At 40.8% G+C, this 22105-nt stretch overlaps 1 protein-coding gene across 1 annotated transcript; it reads right to left on the bottom strand.

Moving 5' to 3' along the window:
* Positions 1 to 439: 439 nt before the first annotated feature.
* mrpl45 (mitochondrial ribosomal protein L45) lies at positions 440 to 20269 on the bottom strand. The gene is made up of 8 exons (XM_072561299.1): positions 20105 to 20269; positions 16960 to 17161; positions 15194 to 15311; positions 12596 to 12694; positions 9815 to 9863; positions 9470 to 9619; positions 6021 to 6194; positions 440 to 4508 (listed from the first exon to the last, which is right to left on the bottom strand). The coding sequence occupies exons 1-8, from the start codon at positions 20177 to 20179 to the stop codon at positions 4410 to 4412; spliced, it is 966 nt and encodes a 321-aa protein (XP_072417400.1). The 5' UTR covers positions 20180 to 20269; the 3' UTR covers positions 440 to 4409.
* Between the last annotated feature and the right edge of the window lie 1836 nt (positions 20270 to 22105).

Below are 22105 nucleotides of genomic sequence, written 5' to 3'. Positions count from 1 at the left end.
TCTATTGTTTTCTTATAAGGTGGTTATGTAATTTGGACATGGAGTCACATTCAGACAGATTGTTTTGATAAACTTCCTTTGCTAACGTAACAGACACCAGGAATCAACCACGCATGCTATTAGCTCAAGTGGTTTATATGAAAATAGTGTCCTTTATTATTGTTATTGGCTCTCCAATCTAGATAACTAACTAGAAAAATGTAATCATAATAGATTTGTTGGAATTTATTTTCACAGCTTGCCATCGCAGGATTTGAACCAACAACCTTTGGTTGACTTGTCCATCTTATCCCAAACATTTCTTCATGCCTGAGCAAATCCTAGTTCATGCTTCTAAACCAGTGAACTGAATGTTTAAAATGGTTATTAAACAACGCATGATTCTGCAAGGTTCTGTAGGTGCTGTGCCAAAGGGAAACAAAGTGAGTTATCAAAAATATTTCTTTGCTAGCTTCAGTTTATTTCCAATATGCCTCCTGTCATTAGCAGATCTCACTTATCTTGCTACTAGAACAACTCAAGAGAATAATTCACCACGTTTAGTGTCGCTTCTTTGATTAACTTGTTATCAGGACTTTGTGACACTTAAAACTTAATTCAAACCGTATCAAGGGTGATCACTTATTAATTTGTACTCTTTTTCTCAAGCCTGAGTGGCTTCACCAATTTATTTAAAATATTTTCTTTGGTGACGACTATGTCATAACATCCTGACAATTACCTGATGCTGAACCATTGGTTTGCATTACATGTTGTGTTGGATCACATACTGACCACATCGCCAAGACTTCCCACTTTGGATTCCATAACATCACCTTACTCCACCTCTGTCTGCACTTGTGGGCAAGTCTAGGATAACCCCAGAGGATAATCTCAACATATGGGGTTACAACTTTAAGGCATAAATGATGAGAATTTTTTTTTTCAGAGAGTTGTGAATCTGTGGAATTTCTTTTACTAGAGGGCCATAGAGGGTGGGTCAATAAGTATATTCAAGACTGAGATACATTCTCTAGTAAGAGAATCAGGGAAAAGGCTCAATATGGAGTCAAGGACTATTAGGACAGCTATGATCTCATTGAATGGTGGAGCAGACTCAATGGGTTGAATCGCCTTCTTCTGGTCCCATGTGTTATGCCGCTGAAACCCTCATCAAGAGGGTTCTCTTCATACTTCCAGATTTGATTATTCCAATTTATCCTTGACTGGCCTCCAGTTTTCCACCCGACAAATTCAAAAACATCTGCTCTCCACGTCCAAACTCAGAATAAGTCTCACTGACCATTACCCATATGTCCTCTGACCACTATTGTCTTCTGACTCATTAATGTCTTGATTTTAAAATTCTTATCATGGTTCTCTATTCCTTCACAGTTTAGTTCTTCCCTATCTTGGCGGTCTCCTTCAGCCAACAGCTAGGAGATCTTTTTGCTCATGGTCTTTTGCACATGCCCGATTCTAACTGCACCTCTGTTGGCAGCCAATCATTCAGCTGCCAAATCCCAAGATCTGAATTCCCTCCTTAAACTTTCTACCCACTCTTTCCTCAACAAACCTAACTCTGGTACCATACTTTGGGTCATTTCTGTTATATGCCTCAGTATTTTTTTTGTTTGATAGTAGTCCGTCTCAAATATATTGGAGACCGAGTGTCACAAAATACATCAAACTAATTTGAATCAGTACAGAATATCTAGTGCAGAGCTAAGGGAGGATGCATCATCTTACAGCTAAAGGATAACATTTAGTTTAGTATAAATAATCTTTGCTATGGTTATGATCTTCATGACAAACAACAGTAACCACATGTCAAAATAACCTGCAGCTATAAAACGCTCTGGAGAACTGGGGAACAGGAACAAAGTTCTGTATTTCTCTTTATTCTGTTAGATGTTGGATCTGAAATCCAGCCGAATGCTGTGATGCACAGAATCTCTCTTTGTCAGAGTCACACAGCATGGAAACAGACCCTTTGGTCCAATCAGTCCATGCCAAACACAATCCAAAACTAAACTAGTCCCACCCACCTCCTCCTAACCCATATCGCTCCAAATCTTTTATATTCATTTTGGGTTTATAAAATTATAGGAGTAACCATATCCTTGTGAACAGCTCTGAACTGCTCACAATTCAATGTTACATACCTTATATTAAAAAAAATCAGTGAAATTCACCCTCACTATTGGGGATGAGAATTAATGAACATGATTGTGTTAGAAGCCATTTAGTCAGTATCTGGCTTTTGTGATACGACCTGAGAATGATTCATGCTGCAAACGAATGCTGGAAATGAAACACTTCCACTTTGTACACAAACATTCAAGAGTAAAACACCTCTCCTAAACGTATAAACAAAGTAAAATATTAACTGCATTAATATGGAGTTTCCAATCTCAAACTCCATCAGAAGGACAAATCGAACTTCACTCAGCACTAAGAAACAATTAAGATGGGTTGTCACGAGTCAGTTCCCTGTTACTAATAAAGGGCAGAAATATTACAACTATGGAGTTGGTTACATGTGTACTGGCCATCTCAGTATCTGTGAAAAGGCACCTCCAAATAATAGATGCAAAATTGGTCAAAATACCCAATACAAATATGACGCAGCACTGATAGAGCCCAGGGCAATGAAGTTTGCAATACTGACATTGCTGCGCACAAAATATCTACGCTAACCTCACATTTTAAAGTTATCAACAAATATATAAACATTTACTATCACAATGCAATTCTCCCCACCTTCAGCCAGACTGCGCCATGTCAGTACAAAGGAACTGCTACACCATTTGGAGGTGCAATCTTTCAGAAGATATGTTAAAATGAGGTCGCATCGGTCCTCTCAGCTGCAAAATATGCTACTGCACTGTTGACAAAGAGCAAATGAGACTGGGAATAACAAGATAATAAGGCAGTGTGAAATTGGAAGCTCTCTGTGTAATGTGGCTTATATTTTTGTTAATTTATACTTTGAGAAGCTTTAATGAAATCAACAAAACAAATTACCTATTTGTTATAACACTGCCAGACACACAATTGGCAACTGCATTTCTATAACAGTAAACAAATGAAATAAAGTATTTGTTTGTTTTGGCACAAGGCGTTTGATAGGTGCACATTCTTCTTTCAGTTTAGTGCCCATAATACGTGGTAATGAAGTCCTCCACACATGTGCTCAAACAACTACTGGCTCACCCACCTTCCTTCCCCATAAGGAAGCACTAAGTCTCTGATTGACAGGTTGGAAACATCACATAGGAACCTATAGATGAGAGGTTGAATCCAAGCCTCATCATTCCACTTTACAGCTTACAGTCGACACGTACATGTATTAAACCTTGTGCTTTTTACACACAATACATATATTTAAGATTTTATTCATTATTAAAGAGAAACAGTAAACCTTGAACTCCAAATCAGAGCTCTTTAACATTATTTACAAATTGGAACGCTTCATTCAATCTGGAAGTCAATCCTAGGGAATAAGTTGCAAGACTGGCACCTGATCTGAAGGTTCACCTTATTCCCTAGATCACGTAAGGTCTCCCTGAAAACCTTGAAATTCCCCACCTTTAAACTTGGCCCATTAAGCTACAACTTCAGCACTCATCCTGAGTATTAATTACTCTACATTGGATGCAGTGAAAACCAATGCAGAATTAATACTAGAGAATAGATTCCAAACAAAAACAGAAATTACTGGCAAAGCTCAGCAGGTCTGGCAGCATCTGTGGAGAGAAATCAGAGTTAACGTTTCGGGTCGGGTCATTAACTCTGATTTCTCTCCATAAATGCTGCCAGACCTGCTGAGCTTTTCCAGCAATTTCTGCTTTTGTTTCTGATTTACTGCAATCTGCAGTTCTTTTGGTTTTTGTTTAAGATAAATTCCATGTTCTTTGTTCTCTCCTTATATAGATGTTTGAATGTATCAGTGATAAATAACCAGGAGATTTCTCTAGGTCTTTATATAAGAAACAAGTTAAAACAGTATTCACTACAATTTTAAAATAAAGCTAAAAATGTGTGTATATCTCATGTTAAACCTAGCTTTCAGGAGCCAAAAATGTATTAGGTTGGAGCAACTGCTCAGAAATAAATGCTTGGGATAATAAAAACTGAAAGAAGCTCACTCTGAAATTAGACTGAGAAAAGGGAATTCTGGCACTGATTCCAGGTTTAAGTGATCTTAGGGCTGAAGGAAAACTGATGTGTTCTGACATACATTGACTCTTAGTGGAGGGGGATTTGCATTATCCAGATTTTCCTCACAGACTAAAGCTCATGAACAAAGGACAATGTGGTGTGTAAAAATTCAACTCATGTCCACCGTATTGAATGAAACATGAAACCCCAGGGAAAGCAGTACAGCTCAAACACAATTTCCAGTCCCTCTCACACTGCGCTGCTCCTCACTTGCTCCATTGTACGGATTCAGGTTTGGGGATTTCAATATTCTTCACCTCAATCTCTTCCCATGGCTCGAGTTTGGGTGCAGGGATCATAATGGTCTAGAATTTAAAGATAAATCAAATTTAATATTTCTTTAAATAAAATGTTAGTTGTTCTTGCTGGAATACTGTACAACTGAAAAACAGGATTCATCAGTAAGTCCAGCCACAAATACCACACACACTGACACTCAGTGATACATTTAACGCGAACGTGGCCAGGCTTTTAAAAGAAATTCATCCTCGTCACATTGCCAGATATTTCTCTTTTAGAATTTTAACAAAACATTCTCCTGTTTTAACAGACAGCACCTCACTTTCCTTTCTAGGTGCTAAGGATGCACCAATCTTGCGAGTTTGGGAATGATTTTGCAGCCTTTTTATTCAGATTCCACAGTTTTCTGTTGCTGTTGGTAAAATTGTGCATTTTCCAAACAGTCTCCCTGAAGTGGCCACACAAGGAGACAGGGTGGTAAAGAAGGCATATGGCATGCATGCCTTTATTGGTCAGGGAATTGAGTACAAGAGTCAGGATGTCACGTTGCAGCTTTATAAGACTTTGGTTTGGCCACACTTAGAGCACTGATTTCAACTCAGGTTACCACGTTAAAGGAAGGTTTAGAGGCTTTGGAGAGGGTGCAAAAAGGGTTTACCAGGATGCTGCCTAGGTTAGAGGGTATCAGCTAAAAGGAGAGGCTAGAAAAACTTGGGTTGTTTTCTCTGGAGTTGTGGAGGCTAAGGGGAGATGATAGAAGTCTATGTACAGATAGGGTTGACAATCAGAATCTTTTTCCTAGAGTTAAAATGTCCAATACCAAGGGGCATGCAGTTAAGGTGAGAGGGGGAAAAGTACAAAGGAGATGTGAGGGGCAAGTTTTTTAACACAGGAAGTGGTAGAGGTGGGAACACACTGCCGGGGAGATGGTGAAGGCAGATACGATAAGGATGTTTAAGGGACTTTTAGATAAGCACGTGGATATATCAGGAATGGAGGGATATGGACCAAGAGCAGGTAAAAGGGATTAGTTTAATTTAACATCATGTTCGGCACAACATTGCGGGCTGAAGGGTCTGTTCCTGTGCTGTACTGTTCTATGTTGTAGTTGCTGTCACTATTCGGAATCATTGGTGAAACCTCATGACTGCCTCTCATGATGATGATTCGAATGAATTAAACTTCATTCTGCCGGTCATGAAACTCAATAAATTGAAAGCCTTATTTAAAGTTATAAAAAAAAACAGTAATCCCCTCCCAGAAAAACAGGAGCAAATGAAGCAGATGCAATAAAAATTAGGTTATTCAGAGCTCAGCAAAATACATATAGGCTTTCCAGAGGCTACACAGACACAGAAATTAAACACTGGGGCTATTATAAACTAATGATTTCCTAGGACAGAGCTCATGAAGGAGTCAAGCATAAATAACCATTAGGTGAAGTGGTGCTAGAGGGCAAGGAATAATTAGACAGAGCTGCATACAGTTCGGTGCCTGTTTTATGGTTAGACACTCAATCCTAACTTTTATATTAGCAAATGGAGAGAGATCAGGCCATCTGAAAACACACAAATTACCTTAATGATTGGGTCTTTGGGAGGAGCCCATGCAGGTACTATCTTTCCATGCATTCTCCACAAACCATAGGGATTAACTAAATGTCTCTCAAACACTACGTACTCCAGGACATCTTTCGGTAGATCTTCATTGCCATACATCAGACGACCAAATCGATCATAAATTGCCAAGGTCTGAGGGCAGAGATAGCAGTTTATGGTTTATCTGCTGTGATGGTTAATGTCCTATCAATGTCAGATTTATTCAACTTATTGAAGAATGGATACGTGAAGGCAATTTAATGACAAAACAGAAACAAGTGGATAAGGAGAAACTGAAAATAATGTCTGAAATCTATCACGGTTGTCACAACTCCATTCCTTTAAGGGATACATAACCCTTTCAAAATCTTTCAAAACATAGAACATATAGATGGCTAGAACAATGACTAGTATTTAGAAAGTCTTTTAATGTTGCAAACAATCCCCAATGCTTCACAGCTGCGTACAATTTATGAAGCAAATTTGACAACAAGCTACCTAGATTGACAGATGGGCAAACATTCAGTTAAAAGAGCAGCTTAAAAGCAAGAAAGATGTTGGGGGGGGGGGGTGCTGCTTTCAGAATGTACGGCCTTGGCAACTGAAGATGGGGGGGGTGCTGCTTTCAGAATGTACGGCCTTGGCAACTGAAGATGTGGCCACGAGTAGAGAAGTGATTCAGATTGTGATATTGAAGAGACTAGAATTGTACAAGTTCAGATAATTTGGATATTTGTGGAGCTGCAGGACATTAGAGAGATAGGGAGGGATTTAAAAACGAGGGTTGAGAAAAGTGAGAAAATATGTTAATTTAAAATTCAGCCATGATCCGCACCCAATGGATTTGTTATACACACAGAGGTATAAAACTGAATACCCACATTATAAATAGTTTGTGACAAATAATGTTTACAGTTGTAATAAACAGGATATTAGAACTTTGGAAATGATTCATAAGCAGTTACTGAAACAAATAATCAGGCTGAACCCATTTCAGCTCTCTTTGGGGAACTGGAGACAAAGCAGTTCCCAAAGGGGAAGAAAATCTGTTCCTCAGCAAGAACAAAAGTATCTTCTATTTTAACACCTGCCCACTTAAGTTGCTCCAAAAAAATAGGAACTTAATGATTTTTTTCTTTTATGCACATTTGATCTGAAATGCAAAAAGTGGCAGGTGGGTGAGTAACCAACGGGCACAGATTTGAAGTAATTGGTCAAAGAACTAGAACCCAAGCAGGGAGGTGAGGAAACTTTTTTCACACAGCTAGTTATGATATGGAATACACTGCCTGAAGGAGTAAACTCAAAAATGATATGCAGAAGAGAACTGGACAATACCAGATAGAGAAATATTTAGGGAAAGGGTCTAATTTTCAAAGAACCAGCACAGACACAATGTGCTCAGGTCCCTAATTCTTTGTTGCAACATGATTCTTACAGATCCTGACTTAGAGACAGTGCTGTCCTGTCCTGTCCTGTTCATTTCAGCAAGATGAGCTAATGGTAAGACATAAAATGTATTATTTGTAATGTTTGTTCACATTTTTGCCTAGCAAGCATTAGTTTTGCAAGTCAGCAAAATAATATTTAACCATCTGGAAACACAAAGGCAGAGACTGTTTGATGTAGAAGGCAAATATATGGTTTCTAGGTGTGACAGCTTTAAACCACAATTGGCATCTGGCACTATTTCTTCGCATGTTAGTTCAAAACATCTTTAGTTTAATGGATTTACTGCTGATCAAAAACAGAAGCCCTTTTTACTTGTAGTATGTTAACATGCTTTGGTTCCTTCAATTCCAGTCTGGACCAATGACCCAGACATTTGGTGGGGTCTTCAAATAATTTAGAAATGGAGTGAAAAGGAGGAGAAACTAGCTAGAAAATTCCACTCGTCACAGCAAAGATTCCATCTCTGAGCAACAACAAATGATCTAATTTACCAATGGCATCACATCAGAAACCTTGTCTTGAATGTGTCTGTGATCTTAATAAGCAGTAACTGGCATATGCAAGACTTATGTGTGTGAAGCTATGTTTGAGCGCTGGATTTATGGAATCATGAGTCTAAAACTTTAGAGTCATTAATGTAACATAGTCATCAATAACTTTGATAATAAACACAAGAAAATGTATTTAACCAGAATGTGGCTGAATGTGGATCTTGTTAATATATGGCATGTTTGAGGGGATTAGTATCACTGCATTTAAGGGAAGCAATGATTTGGAGATGCCGGTGTTGGACTGGGGTGTACAAAGTTAAAAATCACACAACACCGGGTTATAATCCAACAGGTTTATTTGGAAGCACTAGCTTTCGGAGCGACGCTCCTTCATCAGGTGGTTGTATTATCAGCGACCTGAGGAAGGAGCAGCACTCTGAACGTCAGTGCTTCCAATTAAACCTGTTGGACTATAACCTGGTGTTGTGTGATTTTTAACTAAGGGAAGCAATATGCGAGAGAAAGGAACACAGGATATGGTGATAGGTAGAGATGAAGTGGGGTAGAAGGCTTGTGCAGAACATAAACACCAACATGGACTAGTGGGGCTGAACGGCCTGCTTCTGTCCTGCAAGTTCTATCAACATTAATAAGCGAGTCTGGACAGGTTACGGAAATTTCTCTTATTGCACAACAGCCATTCAGCTGCTAATCCTATAAAATCATAGAATAATACAACACAGGAAAAGGCCATTCTATCCATCAAATCTTTTCTGGTTCTTTCAAAGAGCATTCAGCTCTTACCCCATATCCCTGCAATGCTCTTCCTTTTCAAGTAATCATCCCATACTCTTTGGATAGCTAACACTGAATTTGCATCCAACACTGTATCAATCAGTGTGTTCTAAATTCTAACTATTCAATGAATTTAATTTTTAAAAAAATGCTCTCATCATCTCTGGTTCTTTAGTTTCTCACCCTAAAATCTGTTTTACGGAGTCACAGAATCAGCCAGTACAGAAATAGACCCTCCAGTCTAACCAGTCCATGCTGACCATAATCACAAACTAAACTAGTCCCACCTGCCTGTGATTGGCCTATGCCCTACCAAACATTTCTTTTCATGAGATTATCCAAATGTCTTTCAAACGTTGTAATGGTACCGCATCCACCACTTCCACACCCGAACTACTGTATAAAATAAATTTTCCCTCATCTCTTTTTTAAAATCTTTCTCCTCTCACTTTAAAAATATGCCCCAATCTTGAGATCTATCCCCTCTTGTAATATTTCAGCTATCAGAAACAGTTTATCTGGATTTACACCAACTGAACCCTTCAGGATTTTAAACATCTCTTGTCAAATCAATTTTTAAACACAGCTTCTAGGGAGAATAACCCTAGCTTCTCCTTATCTTTATTTTATGATTTTCTCATTCACTGGATTCTCCTATATTCAATGCAGAACACAGCTGAGTGATGATACCTGCTGAGTGTGAAATCTTACGGTAACCTGACCGTAGAGGTTTCCTTTGCTGACCATGTCAGGACATCGGACATGCACCAACTTCGGTGCTTCCAGCGACTGCAGAAACCTCCAGCAAATGGTCTTGTACCTGTTGCCACGCACCATATCCTGAAGGGAACAGCAGTGACACTTGTTTTAGCTACTCAATGGAAAGAGGGAAGGTCAATCCAGGCTACTCCAAGATCTCCTTCCAATAATTTGGACCAATCTTCTCAAGCCAATGCAAAATTATTATTTTTTAAAATAAATACATCTTAAAAAGATCTTTAAAGATAAAATCATTAGTATGAGAAATGTACTTACCGGATAACAGCGCTCGGTTACCAACTTGTGAAGTAATACTTTGTCAAAACTGTAAACATAAATTTTTTTAAAAATTATTTTATGTTTATAATTTCTCAGGGAAACAAATTACTGAGTTCCCATCAGTTACAGTTCAATGCAGCAGGAAATAGAATTAAGGGGAGATGATGGCCTAGTGGTATTATCACTCCGAGACGGTTAATCCAAAGACCCAGGTAACGATCTGGGGACCTGGGCTCAACGCCTGCCATGGCAGATGGTGGAACTTAAACTCAAGTCTGAAATTGATGGCTTGAAGGGCAGAATGGCCTACTCCTGCACCTATTGTCTACTGAGTCTAATGATGACCATGAAACCACTGCCAATTATTGGAAAAATTCATCTGACTCACTAAAATCCTTTAGGGAATGAAACTGCTATCCTTACCCAGTCTGGCCTACATATGACTGCAGACCCACAGCAATTTGCTTGACTCTTAATTAGGGATGGGCAATAAACACGGGCCTGGTCGGTGATGTCCACATCCTTTGAATGAATTATAAAACTAGAATCATGAATCTCACAGCTATTTAGCCCGTTGCTCTTTTGTTGGTTTCTTGAAAGGTCTTTCCAATGAGTCTGTTTCTCTGTTCTTCATCCAGTTCCTCTTCAGGTATTTATCTAACTTCCTTTTCAAAGTTAATTTAGAATGTGCTTCCACCAACCTTTTTACAGTCTCTACTTAAAAACAATTTTCAACTCCGTTTGCATTATTTTGCCCCCTCCATCTGGAGAATCATTTTCTTAATTGTTTTGTTAAAAAGTCTCCATCAATTTCAACACATCTATTAAATCTTCCCTTAATCTCCTCTGCCCTAAGGGAAATAATCCTAGCTTCACTATTGTCTCACAAAGCTGAGGTCCTTACTCCCTGGTGGAAATTTAATAAGTGGAACCTACACAGATCTTTACAACATTTGCTGAGTGTCCAGGCTTCAGCAAAGCAAACTCTTGAAAAAGCACCCCACGCTAAAACCCAGGAAGCCACTGTAATAAACTGTGAGGTATTCTGAGGGGCTCTTAGCCAAATGGTCCGTTGTCTACCCCAATCTCTATCCAGTAACTTCCTACTGCAATGGTGTACAAACTGTCTCTGCTTCATGCAGTCGAATCAGCTGCTGGAGCTCATTGTCAGCACTCACATAAGGACTGGCCGCAGTGTACATCCAGCCCATGCCCAGCCCAGCAAATACTCTTCTGACATATTCCAAGTAATAGCTTTGGAGATCAGAAAATGCATTTGAGATCCAGCTGGAAAAAATTCCACAAACCAGAACTCAAATAAAATTACAAAACTTTTCGAATTCTGAGGCAGGATGAGGTCAAAAGCAAACCACAGGAAGAGACGTTTGGAAACATCAGCCATTTGAATCATCAATTAGTCAGTGTAAAAGAAGTAACATTCAATAAAAGATTGTATGTTTGTTTTCATGTATTCAGTCATAGAGTCAGAGTCAAATACATCATTTATAATTTTTAAAAATTTGCTTTTATACAATCTCTGAATTTCCCAAAATGCTTCACACCAAACTTAAAGCCTTGTAAATGTAGTCATTATTGCAATGTAGGAAATGGTGCACTCTAATTTCACACAGCAAGCTTCCACACACTGCAGTGATGTAAAGACCAGATGAGGTACTGCTGACTGGATAAATATTGGCCAGACAATGAGGTGAATTTCTCTGCTTTTACTTGAAGCACGGCCATTAAATGGTTCGCCCGAGAGAGGCCTCAGTTTAATGCTGCCTTGGAAATATAGATCTCACTATGTAGTGGTCCCTGTGTAACACACAGAGTAACGGTCTAAGGTTTGGACTCAAATCTTCCAGTCTCTGTCTCAGACGCACAGACCTTCCCACTTGTGTTATGGGTGGCACGTAGACATCTGCTGAGCTTGGAGTCAGAGCAGGAATACTGCAAAACATTGATCACTGAATTTACTGAACACATGTCTGGCACAGACTTGGAAGAACACATCACAAGCAGTTTCACCTCTGGAGGCATATAACTGAGAACCTAGAAGCATCAACAACAAATGTACTGTGGCCCAGAAAACCTGGAGACTCAGGAGAAAGCCAACAATAGTGCAACTTAGATGACAATCCCCCACAAATTAAGGTCTCCTTTTCCAAGGAGCACATCTCAGAACACCCAGTTGAAAAGCTGCTGGGATGACTCAGCATTTTATCCAACATGATGCCCTTGCAATTGGTCACTAAGAGACCCAAAATAGTGCTCTTACATTTCTTCTCCCTCTCTCCTACCCTGCAGAAACCCTCCCCAGCTACACAATCAAGACTGGGGCATCAACAACAAAGTAGGTTGCCTTTAATGTAGACAAATGTTCCAATACCCTTCACAGGAGCATCATTCCCATTCACAGGAATTGACAGAGCCAATATTTGACACCAAGTCACCAAGCTACTGCAGATCACCCAAACTGGCAGATGTTAAGGACCAATTTAAAGAGAGATAAGCAAGTTGGAAGAAGCAATTTCTTAGCTTAGGACATACATATCTGAAGAGCAAGATGCAATGGCAAAAATCAGGAGATGCTTGAATGACCAGGATTGGAGTAACGTACTGGTCTGACTGCACAGTCAAAATGGAGGATGTGCCAGAGATAGTGACTCGTTGAATTACTTAGTGGAACCCCTTGACCCACCATAGCAAGAATAAACAGAACAATGTTTTGAAAATGCTCAGTTACTTGAGTGAAGCTTCACTGGAAATGTTACTCACTTCACAAGGCAGTTGTGTGCCTCTATATAAATATCTTGGGCCTTTGAGGCAAAGTCCTTGGAGCGGAATTCTTGATCATGTTCTTTCACCTTTCGGATTCTGTTAAAAGAAAGTCTGTTAGTCACCATTACTGAGAACTGACTTCCTTGCTGCCCAAGGACAGAGACACTAAGCTGGAATAAAGGTTAAATTCCAATAATCTCCTCAACCACAGCTCAACCACATCACACTATTGACTTATCCTGCCTGCTTTTATCCATGATGCTTCAACCTCATGAATTTCATGGGGATCAATAATCCTCCAGTATCTCTTTCAAGTACAATGTTGAGGTGGCGGTGTTAGACTGGGGTGCACAAAATCAGAAGTCACACAACATCAGGTTATAATCCAATAGGGTCATTTGAAATCACAAGCTTTTGGAGTGCAGCCCCTTTGTCCAGTGCAGTGCATCGTACCGTGGGCAGCTCGCATTCAATGCCATTCCTGCCGTCACTCAACTTCCAAGAGAAGGCCGCACACAGTCGATAGGAATGTTGGCAGGAGCCTCCTCTCCCTGACCTAAGGACATTGAGGAAAATTGGAAGCACTATCATCCAACCAGCATGACTGAGAGCAGTTTCCTCAGTACTAACTTTGGTTACGGTGGTGGTAAGGGAGGAGACACAGACAAAGTGTCTCTCTTTCTGGCTTAATAAGACATGGCAATGTGTGTTGATGCAGTAACCTCAAAGAGGCTGGTGCAATTACAGCATTTCAAAGGCATCTGGAGGGGTGCATGAATAGGAAGGGTTTACAGGATATGGGCCAAATGTTGGCGAATGGGACTGGATTAATTCAGGATATCTGATCAGCACGGACAAGTTGGACTGAAGGGTCTGTTTCCATGCTGTACAATTCTACATCTATTACACTATAAGTCAATGAATAATTCCATCTTTTTATGTTTGTAAACACAGACTTAACCAGTTAAGTCACAGAGGGTGCAATTGACATTTACTTTGCATTCAATTAAAGCAGGTCAATGATTGCTCAGGTGAAAGCAGGCTCCCTCTCACCACTTACACTGAATCAGCACAAGATTCTTATTCACTACAGGATTTTACCAAGTTACCTCACATTGAGTTTCTGAAATTAACATTGATTAATTGTGAAACTGGGACAGGTCCCTGGGGATTCAATCTTCCTTAACTTATTTCTGGTGAACATTAATAGCCAAGGAAGGGATTTTATCATGTTCTACTTGGCCCATTTTCATGCCCCACTTTCAGTGATAAAACTAAACTATTAGATGCTGCACAATTCAACTGTTTCAGGTGGGAAACCATGCATTAATTATGGACTCAGATAGTTGCAGAGCCCCTCACAACCAATTATACAAGGCAAGATTCACCCTCATAGGAATGTGATGACTGGCCACCAACATGGATTGAGGGAGAAGTATTTACCAGGATATCAGCGTCTGTGCCCTTCTCACGTTTGAACTAGTGCACTGGAACTTTCCCACCTAGCTGACAGCACAGATGGGAGCTCGGCTTATACTCACAACCAAGAGGTAGCACATTGACAGAGGGGCTCTCTTAGTGCTGCCTCTCAGCAAGTGCAACAGTCCCTCACTACCAGATTCAATGCTCAAGACTCTGGACTGGGAAATGTTCCATAACCTTCTGACTCAGAGGCAGGGTGCCATTGATGGAGCTACATGCTATGCTCCAACACATCTAATGTTTCCACATTTCCTTTTATTTGTGGAATTTTAAGAGATATTGTAATGTACACGATTCAAATTTCAGCAGCCTCACTATCACACATTTCATGAATTGCCTGGATATAAATCACCCTTCAGCATCTCTTGGAATTAGTCACTCTTCATGTACGAACACAGGCAATGAGTGCCAACTATGGGTCGCATTCCTGCCAGGTCCAATCCTGGATTCAACAAATCCGCAACTTCTAGCAGCAGGCAGCATCTGGCAAACAAGAATCCTGCAGGTCACTCTCTGACTGGGGTCTCCCCTCCTCTAGCTATAGGGTGCAAATACTCGATTCTCATGTCGGGCTTCAATAATGGCCAGGAGCCTTAAAGACTAAAACAGCATGAGAAGGTTAGCAAATGTGGCAGGACACACAAGTGAACAACTGCCTATGGAACTGTGGTCAGGGTGAATTCATGGTTAAAAGTAAGCAGTGGCCTGGAGCCAGCTACAGAGTGGATGAAACATCACACAAACGATCTACACACTTTACAGTGAGAAGCAGGCACATCTATTTCATTTTTTAGATTAGAGTGTTGCTGGAAAAGCACAGCAGGTCAGGCAGCATCCAAGGAGCAGGAAAATCGACGGTTCAGGCAAAAGCCCATCATCATTCCTGATAAAGGGCTTTTGCCTGAAACATGGATGTTCCTCGGACGCTGCCTGACCTGCTGTGCTTTTCCAGCAACACTCTGATCTAAACTCTGGTTTCCAGCATCTGCAGTCCTCACTTTTGCCTATATCTATTTCATAGATATCTGTTTTCTCAAAAGCACTAAAACAAACCCAAAACCATTTGAGAAGCGGTGCTTCATTACTCAGTCAGATTGCACAATGGTAACTTACGCAAGCTGTGAGGCTGCACTTTGCTTGGTCTGCTCTAAACGTTGTTTAAATCCTGCTTTTGTTAGGGAGGACATGCGAGCATCACCTTCAGGTGGAACATATGGATCAAATATTCCAGCTACAGAAAAGACGTAACAATGTGGTTAACAGCCAAGATGAATAGCAAGATGACATCAGTTGGCAATTCAAGCTGCCCACACTACAACAGCCAGGGTACCAATTCCCTCTAGTCTCACACCAGTCTTGTAATCTCCTGGGAAAGACAAAAAACAAATTCACTGCAAAATGTCTCATCATACATCTCAGATGATAAAACTAGTGCGCACTAATTACATGTTATCTGTAAAGAATCTTGCTTGATATAATCTCAGCCCTTGTAAGAAACCAGTCCCTTCTTAACGGCAAGACACAGAGTCACCATCTGTCATACCAGGCAGCAATTTGTGTTACAACTGTATAAACGTTATCCTTTCAAAACGGATCTCATGACAAACACAATGTTTTTGCATCAAAAAAATGCACGTTGCCAGTAAGAACTATTGGTTAGAAACAAAAAAAAACTGCAGATGTTGGAATCCAAAATAGACAGGCAGGAGGCTGGAAGAACACAGTAAGCCACACAGCATCAGTAGGTGGAGAAGCTGACATTTTGAGTGTAACCCTTCTTCAGGACTGGGGGTGGGTTAAGGGGGAGCTGCAGATAAAGGGGGTGGCGAGGGCAGGGTGGTGAAGTGGGGATAGGTGAAGACAGGTGGAGGGTACGACCTGGTTGGTCAATGGGAGGAATTAATCCAGTTGGTGGTAGGGAGGAGTGAAGGGCTGGGAAGGGAGGTTATTTGAAATTGGAGAACTCAATGCAGAGTCATCCAGGCTGTAGGCTGCCCAGGTGGAAGATGAGGTGTTGTTTCTTCAATTTGCAGTGCGCTTCATTGCTGCAATGGAGGAGGCCAAGGATGGTCATGTCAGAAAGGGAGTGGGATAGGGAATAAAAATGGGTGGAGACTGAGAGGTCCGGTCGGCCCCAATGGGACCGGCTGTGATGCTCAGTGAACCTTTCCCTAAGTTTACAGTCGGTCTCCCCAGTTTAGAGAAGACCACACCGGGAGCACCTATTGCAGTAAACTAGGTTGGAACAGAGGCAGGTGAACCTCTGTCTCACCTGGAAAGACTACTTGGGGCTCTAGTTGGAGGTGAGGTGGGTGGTGTACCAGCAGGTTTTGCATCTTTTCCAGTTGTAGGGGAAGGAGTTGGCGGAAACTCCATCTAGACCCCACCACCAAGAACATTTTCCCCTCCCCATGCCTCTCTGCTTTCCGCAAGGACTGTTCCCTTCGAAAGTCATTTCTCAATAAACAATGCATAAGGCCATGTACATAGAATGGTCGCTTACATGGAAGGTACTGAAGAGTATCCAATACTGGTAGGACTCTGCTATAGTGAGATTAATGTTGTTGGATGGGAGACAAGGAGCAGGAAAGAAATAAGGTTAAAGTTACATCACTTCCTCCAACTAAAAAAAATCTAAAACCAAACTGTCATGACAGCATCAATCGCTGTAAAATGATATAAGTGTTTCCTTTTAAAAAGAATCTCATGAGAAACAAGATGATTTTGCATCAAAAATAAAAAATGGCCAACTGTACAGTAAAAATTGTTTTGTCAGATCTGGGTGGGAATCATTCACTAAGCTCTTCCAACACTATTTGGTTTCCTTTGAAACTTCATGCATTGCATGTTCTGTGCTGTTAAACGTAGAGCTCCTTTACCTGTACACGATATGTTGATGGGTCGTTCCATGTATTGCTGCCGAATTACCAGTCCTGCAGCCCGAGCTGCTTTCTCCTGATCAACGGAGCTGTCCTGTTTACGTGGTGGAACATAATGTCTCTTCTTTGTTCTCACAGTAATGATGGCAGCAGAGGCACACAGCTTTACGGGACTAAGTAGTGCTTCCAGGCCTTGGCAAACCTGTCAGGCAGACAAACATTCTTTTGTGACTTAACATTATACTTGCAATTAGTTCACTAACTGACTCAATGAAACACTGTTTACAAATCTCTGTAGTCTACTCCTTAAACCTCTTCCACCCATATGCTGCTGCTTAACATGTATCACATTTTTTGTTATTTATCAGTAAAAGGGACAGTCTTTAATCTTCACATTCCTCCACTACAGAATTCCCTTCCTTAACCCTTCACCTCCCTCCATCCCTCCCCAGCTTTAAAGATGTCTTCAAAGTCTGCATCTTTACTGTCACCTTCAGTTCCTTCAATCAATTCTTCCAAATCTTGCTTACGGGCTGAGTTCCCCTTTTTGTAATTCCTTCATAGGAGGAGGAAATCACTGGATAGTGCAGTTTTTATGGCCTAATTCGAATTGCCTTGGAAAGGCGGTGGTGAGTTGCTTTCTTAAACTGCGGCAGTCCTTGGACATACAGGGACACCGACAATGCTGTCAAAGAAGGCAGTCAATGTGACAATACTCAGTATTAATAAAATAATGGCAATGTCCTTTCAAGTGAGGATGCTAAGCAGCTTAGAGGGAAACTTGCAGGTGGTGTTCCCCCAGATGGGAAAGCTCATGGGTTTTGGACAGTGCTGTCAGAGGAGCTTTGGTGAGTTGCTGCAGTGAACCTTACAGATAATGAAACTATATTAGTGGCAGAAATGAAAATAGACTGCTGGTCTTAGTGACAGGAGAGATCTGATACAATGAGTCAAAAGCAGCACATAACTATGGTTTTCTTATAATGTTTTGTTTTGTCCACGTTCTTACTAAGAATCACATGATAAACAACTCCTTCATCAATATTTAGAAATATGATCAAGCAGAATCAGCATGGCTTCATGGAGGACAAATCATTTATTAAAATTCTTTGAGGAGGTAACAAGCAAGTTAGATAAAGGGAGAAACCTGTGGATGAAATGTATTTGTCTTTTTGAAGGTGTTTGATAAGGCAGGACATTTAATAAGGAGTCAATGGTGTTGGAGGAATTATATTAGCATGGATAGAGGATTGGATTAACTAACAGAAGACAGAATATTGGGATAAATGGGGCATTTTTCATGATAACAACCTGTAACTAGTGGAGTTCAACAAAGGAATTGTGCTGGGAGCACACAATTACCCACAATATATATTAATGACTTGGATAAGGAAAGCAAATATATTATAACCAAGTTCATAGATGACATAAAAACAATTGGAAGCCAAGTGGTGAAGATGACAGAGTCTGCAAAAGGAATATAGACAGGTTAATTGAGTGTACAAAATTTGGCAGATGAAATATAATGTAGAAAAATGTGAGGTTATGTACTTTGGCAGGAAAAATAGAGGAGTTCAATATTACTTAAATTTAGAAAGAGTAATAAAAGCTATTGCAGAAGGAGATGTGGGAGTCCTCATTAAATAAATCATAAAAATGTTAGCAGATAAGTTCAGTGGGTAATTGTGAAGTGAAATTGAATGTTGGCCTTTATTTCAAAGGCAATGGAATATAAAAACAGGGAGCTGTTCCTAAATCTATACAAGGTGCTATTTAGACTATAGCTGGAATAACGTGAACGGTTTTGGGTGGGACCTTTATGTCAGGAAACATATACTGGAGGTAATCCAGAGAAGGTTCATTTGGCTGTTAAGCTAATCCCAAGTATGGAAGGACTGATTTAAAAGGAGGGGTTGAATATGTTTCAACTATACAAATTTCACATTTAGAAAAACGAGTGGCAACCTTATTGAAATGTGCAAGATTCTTAGGAGATTTGACAGAATAGATGTGGACATGGGCAATAATCTCAGAATAAAGGCAATAATCTCAGAATAATCTCAGAATCCCATTTAAAACAGTTGTGAGGAAGAACTTATTTTTCTGAGGGTAAGGATTCTGTGGAAGTCTTGACAGAAAAGAGCTGTTGAGGCTATAATCATTAAATATATTCAAGGCTGAGACAGATTTTTAATGAATAAGAGAATTAAGATTTGTGGAGAAAAGTTAGGAAAGTAGAGTTGATAGACAAGGTCTGTTCCCTGGGGTGGGAGAGTCCAGAACTAGAGGACATAGATTTAGGGTGAGAGAGGAAAAACTTAAAAGGGACACATTTTTCACATGGAGGGTGGTGTGTGTGTGTGTGTGGAATGAGCTGCCAGAGGAAGTAGTGGAGACAAAAAAAAACTGCAGATGCTGCAATGCAAGGTAGACAGGCAGGAGGCTGGAAGAACACAGCAAGCCAGGCAGCATCAGAAGATGAAGTCAACGTCTCTGGTGTAACCCTTCTTCAGGGCTGGGGGTGGGTGTAAGGGAAGCTGCAGATAAGGGGGTGTGAGGATGCAGTAGGGATAGGTGTGGTACGATGAAGGGCTTTTGCCCGAAACGTCGATTTCGCTGCTCCTTGGATGCTGCCTGAACTGCTGTGCTCTTCCAGCACCACTAATCCAGTAATAGATGTGGTACAGGCTGGTACAAATACAACATGTAAAAGGCATCTGGATGGGTATATGAATAGGAAGAGTTTGGAGGAATATGGGCCAAGTGCTGGCTAATAGGACTAGATTAGGTTAGGATATATGGTTGGCACGGAATAGTTGGACCGAAGGGTCTGTTTCTGAGCTGTACATGTCTATGACTCTATGATTATCAGATCAGATAAGATCTCACTGAATGGAGGAGCAGGGTCAATGGACTGAATGGCTTACTACTGCTCCTATGTCTTATTGATCGGGTTCGCCTGTTGATGGTCCTTGCAGCTGAAATGCGGGCCGTCAAGACAGAGGGTAAACCCCAGCCAGGAGCGATCAAAGGGACAATGTATTCACTGATAGCTGCCGCTGGCCGCGCTCCAAGGTGATGGCCGCGGGTCTTCGCTTCACCTTTAGCCAACCCCAGCACCCGAGTGTTTGCAAGGCCGCCCTACCTGCCGGTTGGCGCTCAGGCCCCTGCCCAGAGGCTGCTCCACAGCCTGCAGCAGCCTTCCTATGGACGCCGCCATCTTCGCACTCCCACTGCCTGACGGGATCAGGAGGACCAGGTCCTGGAGCGCCCTCTGTGCTGGGAGTGCAGCATTGCCGCTCCTTGTTGAAGTGGAGAACCTGGGGGAGACAGCAGCTTTAGAATCTGACACTGAACCAGGCTTATTAACATTTTTGCTCCAAAAAAAACTGTTGAAGAAATTGCGCATCTGTAACAATCCTATCTTTTCTCACAGATAATGTGGACTTTTTAATTTCAGATTTCCAAGCTTTTAGCTTCCCTAAAAATATATTTGCAAGACGACAGGGAAGAGAAAGTGCAGAATTATAAAAGCATCGCTGAATCCAATAAGAAATTCTAGAGCAACTTATTTATTCAGAGAGGGTTGAGAATGTGGAGAAATTAAGGTGAGGAACAGATCCATTGAAGTGGGAGCTAGATAAGTACATGAAGAAGAAAGATTGTGAAGACCATAAGATCATAGGATAAGTAGCAGAATTAGAACATTTGGTCCACTGGGTCTGTACCACCATTTGGTCATGGCTAATACGTTTCTCGACCGCATTCTCTCCCTTAATCCCCTCATCAATCCCCTTACTAATGGTATATTGCTGGGGTAGGATGTAGGCTGAGAGTAGATTTGACTCTACAACTGAATAGCCACATTCTGTGTTTTTTTAAAATTCATTTATGGGATGAGAGCATCACTGGCTGGGCAGCATTTATTGCCCGTCCCTAACTGCCCAGAGACAGTTAAGAGTCATCATATTGATGTGGTTTTGGTGTCACATGTAAGTCAGACCAGGTAAGGATGGCAGATTCCTTCTCTAAAAGACATTAGCAAACCAGATGGGTTTTTCCAACAACTCACAATGGACTCATAGTCATCATAGACTCTTAAATCCAGATTCTTTATTGAGTTCACATTTCACCATCTTCCAAGGCAGGATTTGAACCCAGATCCCCAAAACATTCCCTGGTTTTCTGGATTAACAGTCCAGCAATAATACCAGTAGGCAATTACCTTGACAAGTTGTAAACATTAGGCAAAAATGAGGACTGCAGATGCTGGAAATCAGAGTCTAGATTAGAGTGGTGCTGGAAAAGCACAGCAGGTCAGGCAGCATCGGAGGAGCAGGAAAATCGACATTTCAGGCAAAAGCCCTTCATCAGGACAGTTGTAAACACTGTCATTCAGTACAAGTTGGTTAGTTGACACATTTCCACAATAACTTGTCTGACATCTATCCTCTTCGCAAGAAATTGTTTAGAATTTTTTGCAAGTACAAAATTATTTGTTCACTTTTCTAAAACACTAATAATGCTGAATAGAGACAGATGTGGATTTATAGAGTCATAGAAATGTATAGCATGGAAACAGACCCTTCGGTCCAACCCATCCATGCTAACCAGATATCCCAACCCAATCTAGTCCCACCTGCCAGCACCTGGCCCATATCCCTCCAAACCCTTCCTATTCATATTCCCATCCAGATGCCTTTTAAATGTTACAATTGTATCAACCTCCACCACTTCCTCTGGCAGCTCATTGCTGATTACTCGTTCTGCCTCAAGTTATTATTCAGACAGGGTTATAAAAAATAACATATAAAATTTAACAAATATATCTAAAGTAATATAGCATTAATTGCCACTGATCCATGTAACTTAATATTTTAATTTACATTGTCTTGAATTGGATGGATTTCACCGGTAAGGTCAGCACTCATTGCTTATCCCTAGTTGCTGTTGAAATGGTAGGGAGTCGCTTTCTTGACCCACTCTTGTGTGAATACTCTTTACACAGCGCTGGAGGAAAGAAAGTCCAGGATGTTAACCCTACCACATTCCAGTACCGGACTCTGTCCTGTCTGAAAGAGATGGCATGAGTAAAAAATGAACTAAACTTGTTCTTGAGTCTATGTAAAGTCCAGATGGATTTTCA

The sequence above is a fragment of the Chiloscyllium punctatum genome, chromosome 42 (assembly GCF_047496795.1).
Source record: "Chiloscyllium punctatum isolate Juve2018m chromosome 42, sChiPun1.3, whole genome shotgun sequence".
Taxonomy (NCBI): Eukaryota; Metazoa; Chordata; class Chondrichthyes; order Orectolobiformes; family Hemiscylliidae; genus Chiloscyllium; species Chiloscyllium punctatum.
The sequence above is the reverse complement of the archived record's forward strand: the minus strand, read 5'-3'. Positions and strand labels throughout refer to the sequence as shown.

Excerpts from the sequence above, each read along its gene's own strand:
- mrpl45 (XM_072561299.1), bottom strand. The coding sequence starts at position 20,179 with ATGGCGGCGTCCATAGGAAGGCTGCTGCAGGCTGTGGAGCAGCCTCTG. Across the intron at positions 15,312-16,959 it reads CATCAACATATCGTGTACAG|CTGGAATATTTGATCCATAT; the intron begins GTAAAGGAGCTC and ends TCTTTTCTGTAG. Across the intron at positions 4,509-6,020 it reads CCAAAGACCCAATCATTAAG|ACCATTATGATCCCTGCACC; the intron begins GTAATTTGTGTG and ends TTTAAATTCTAG.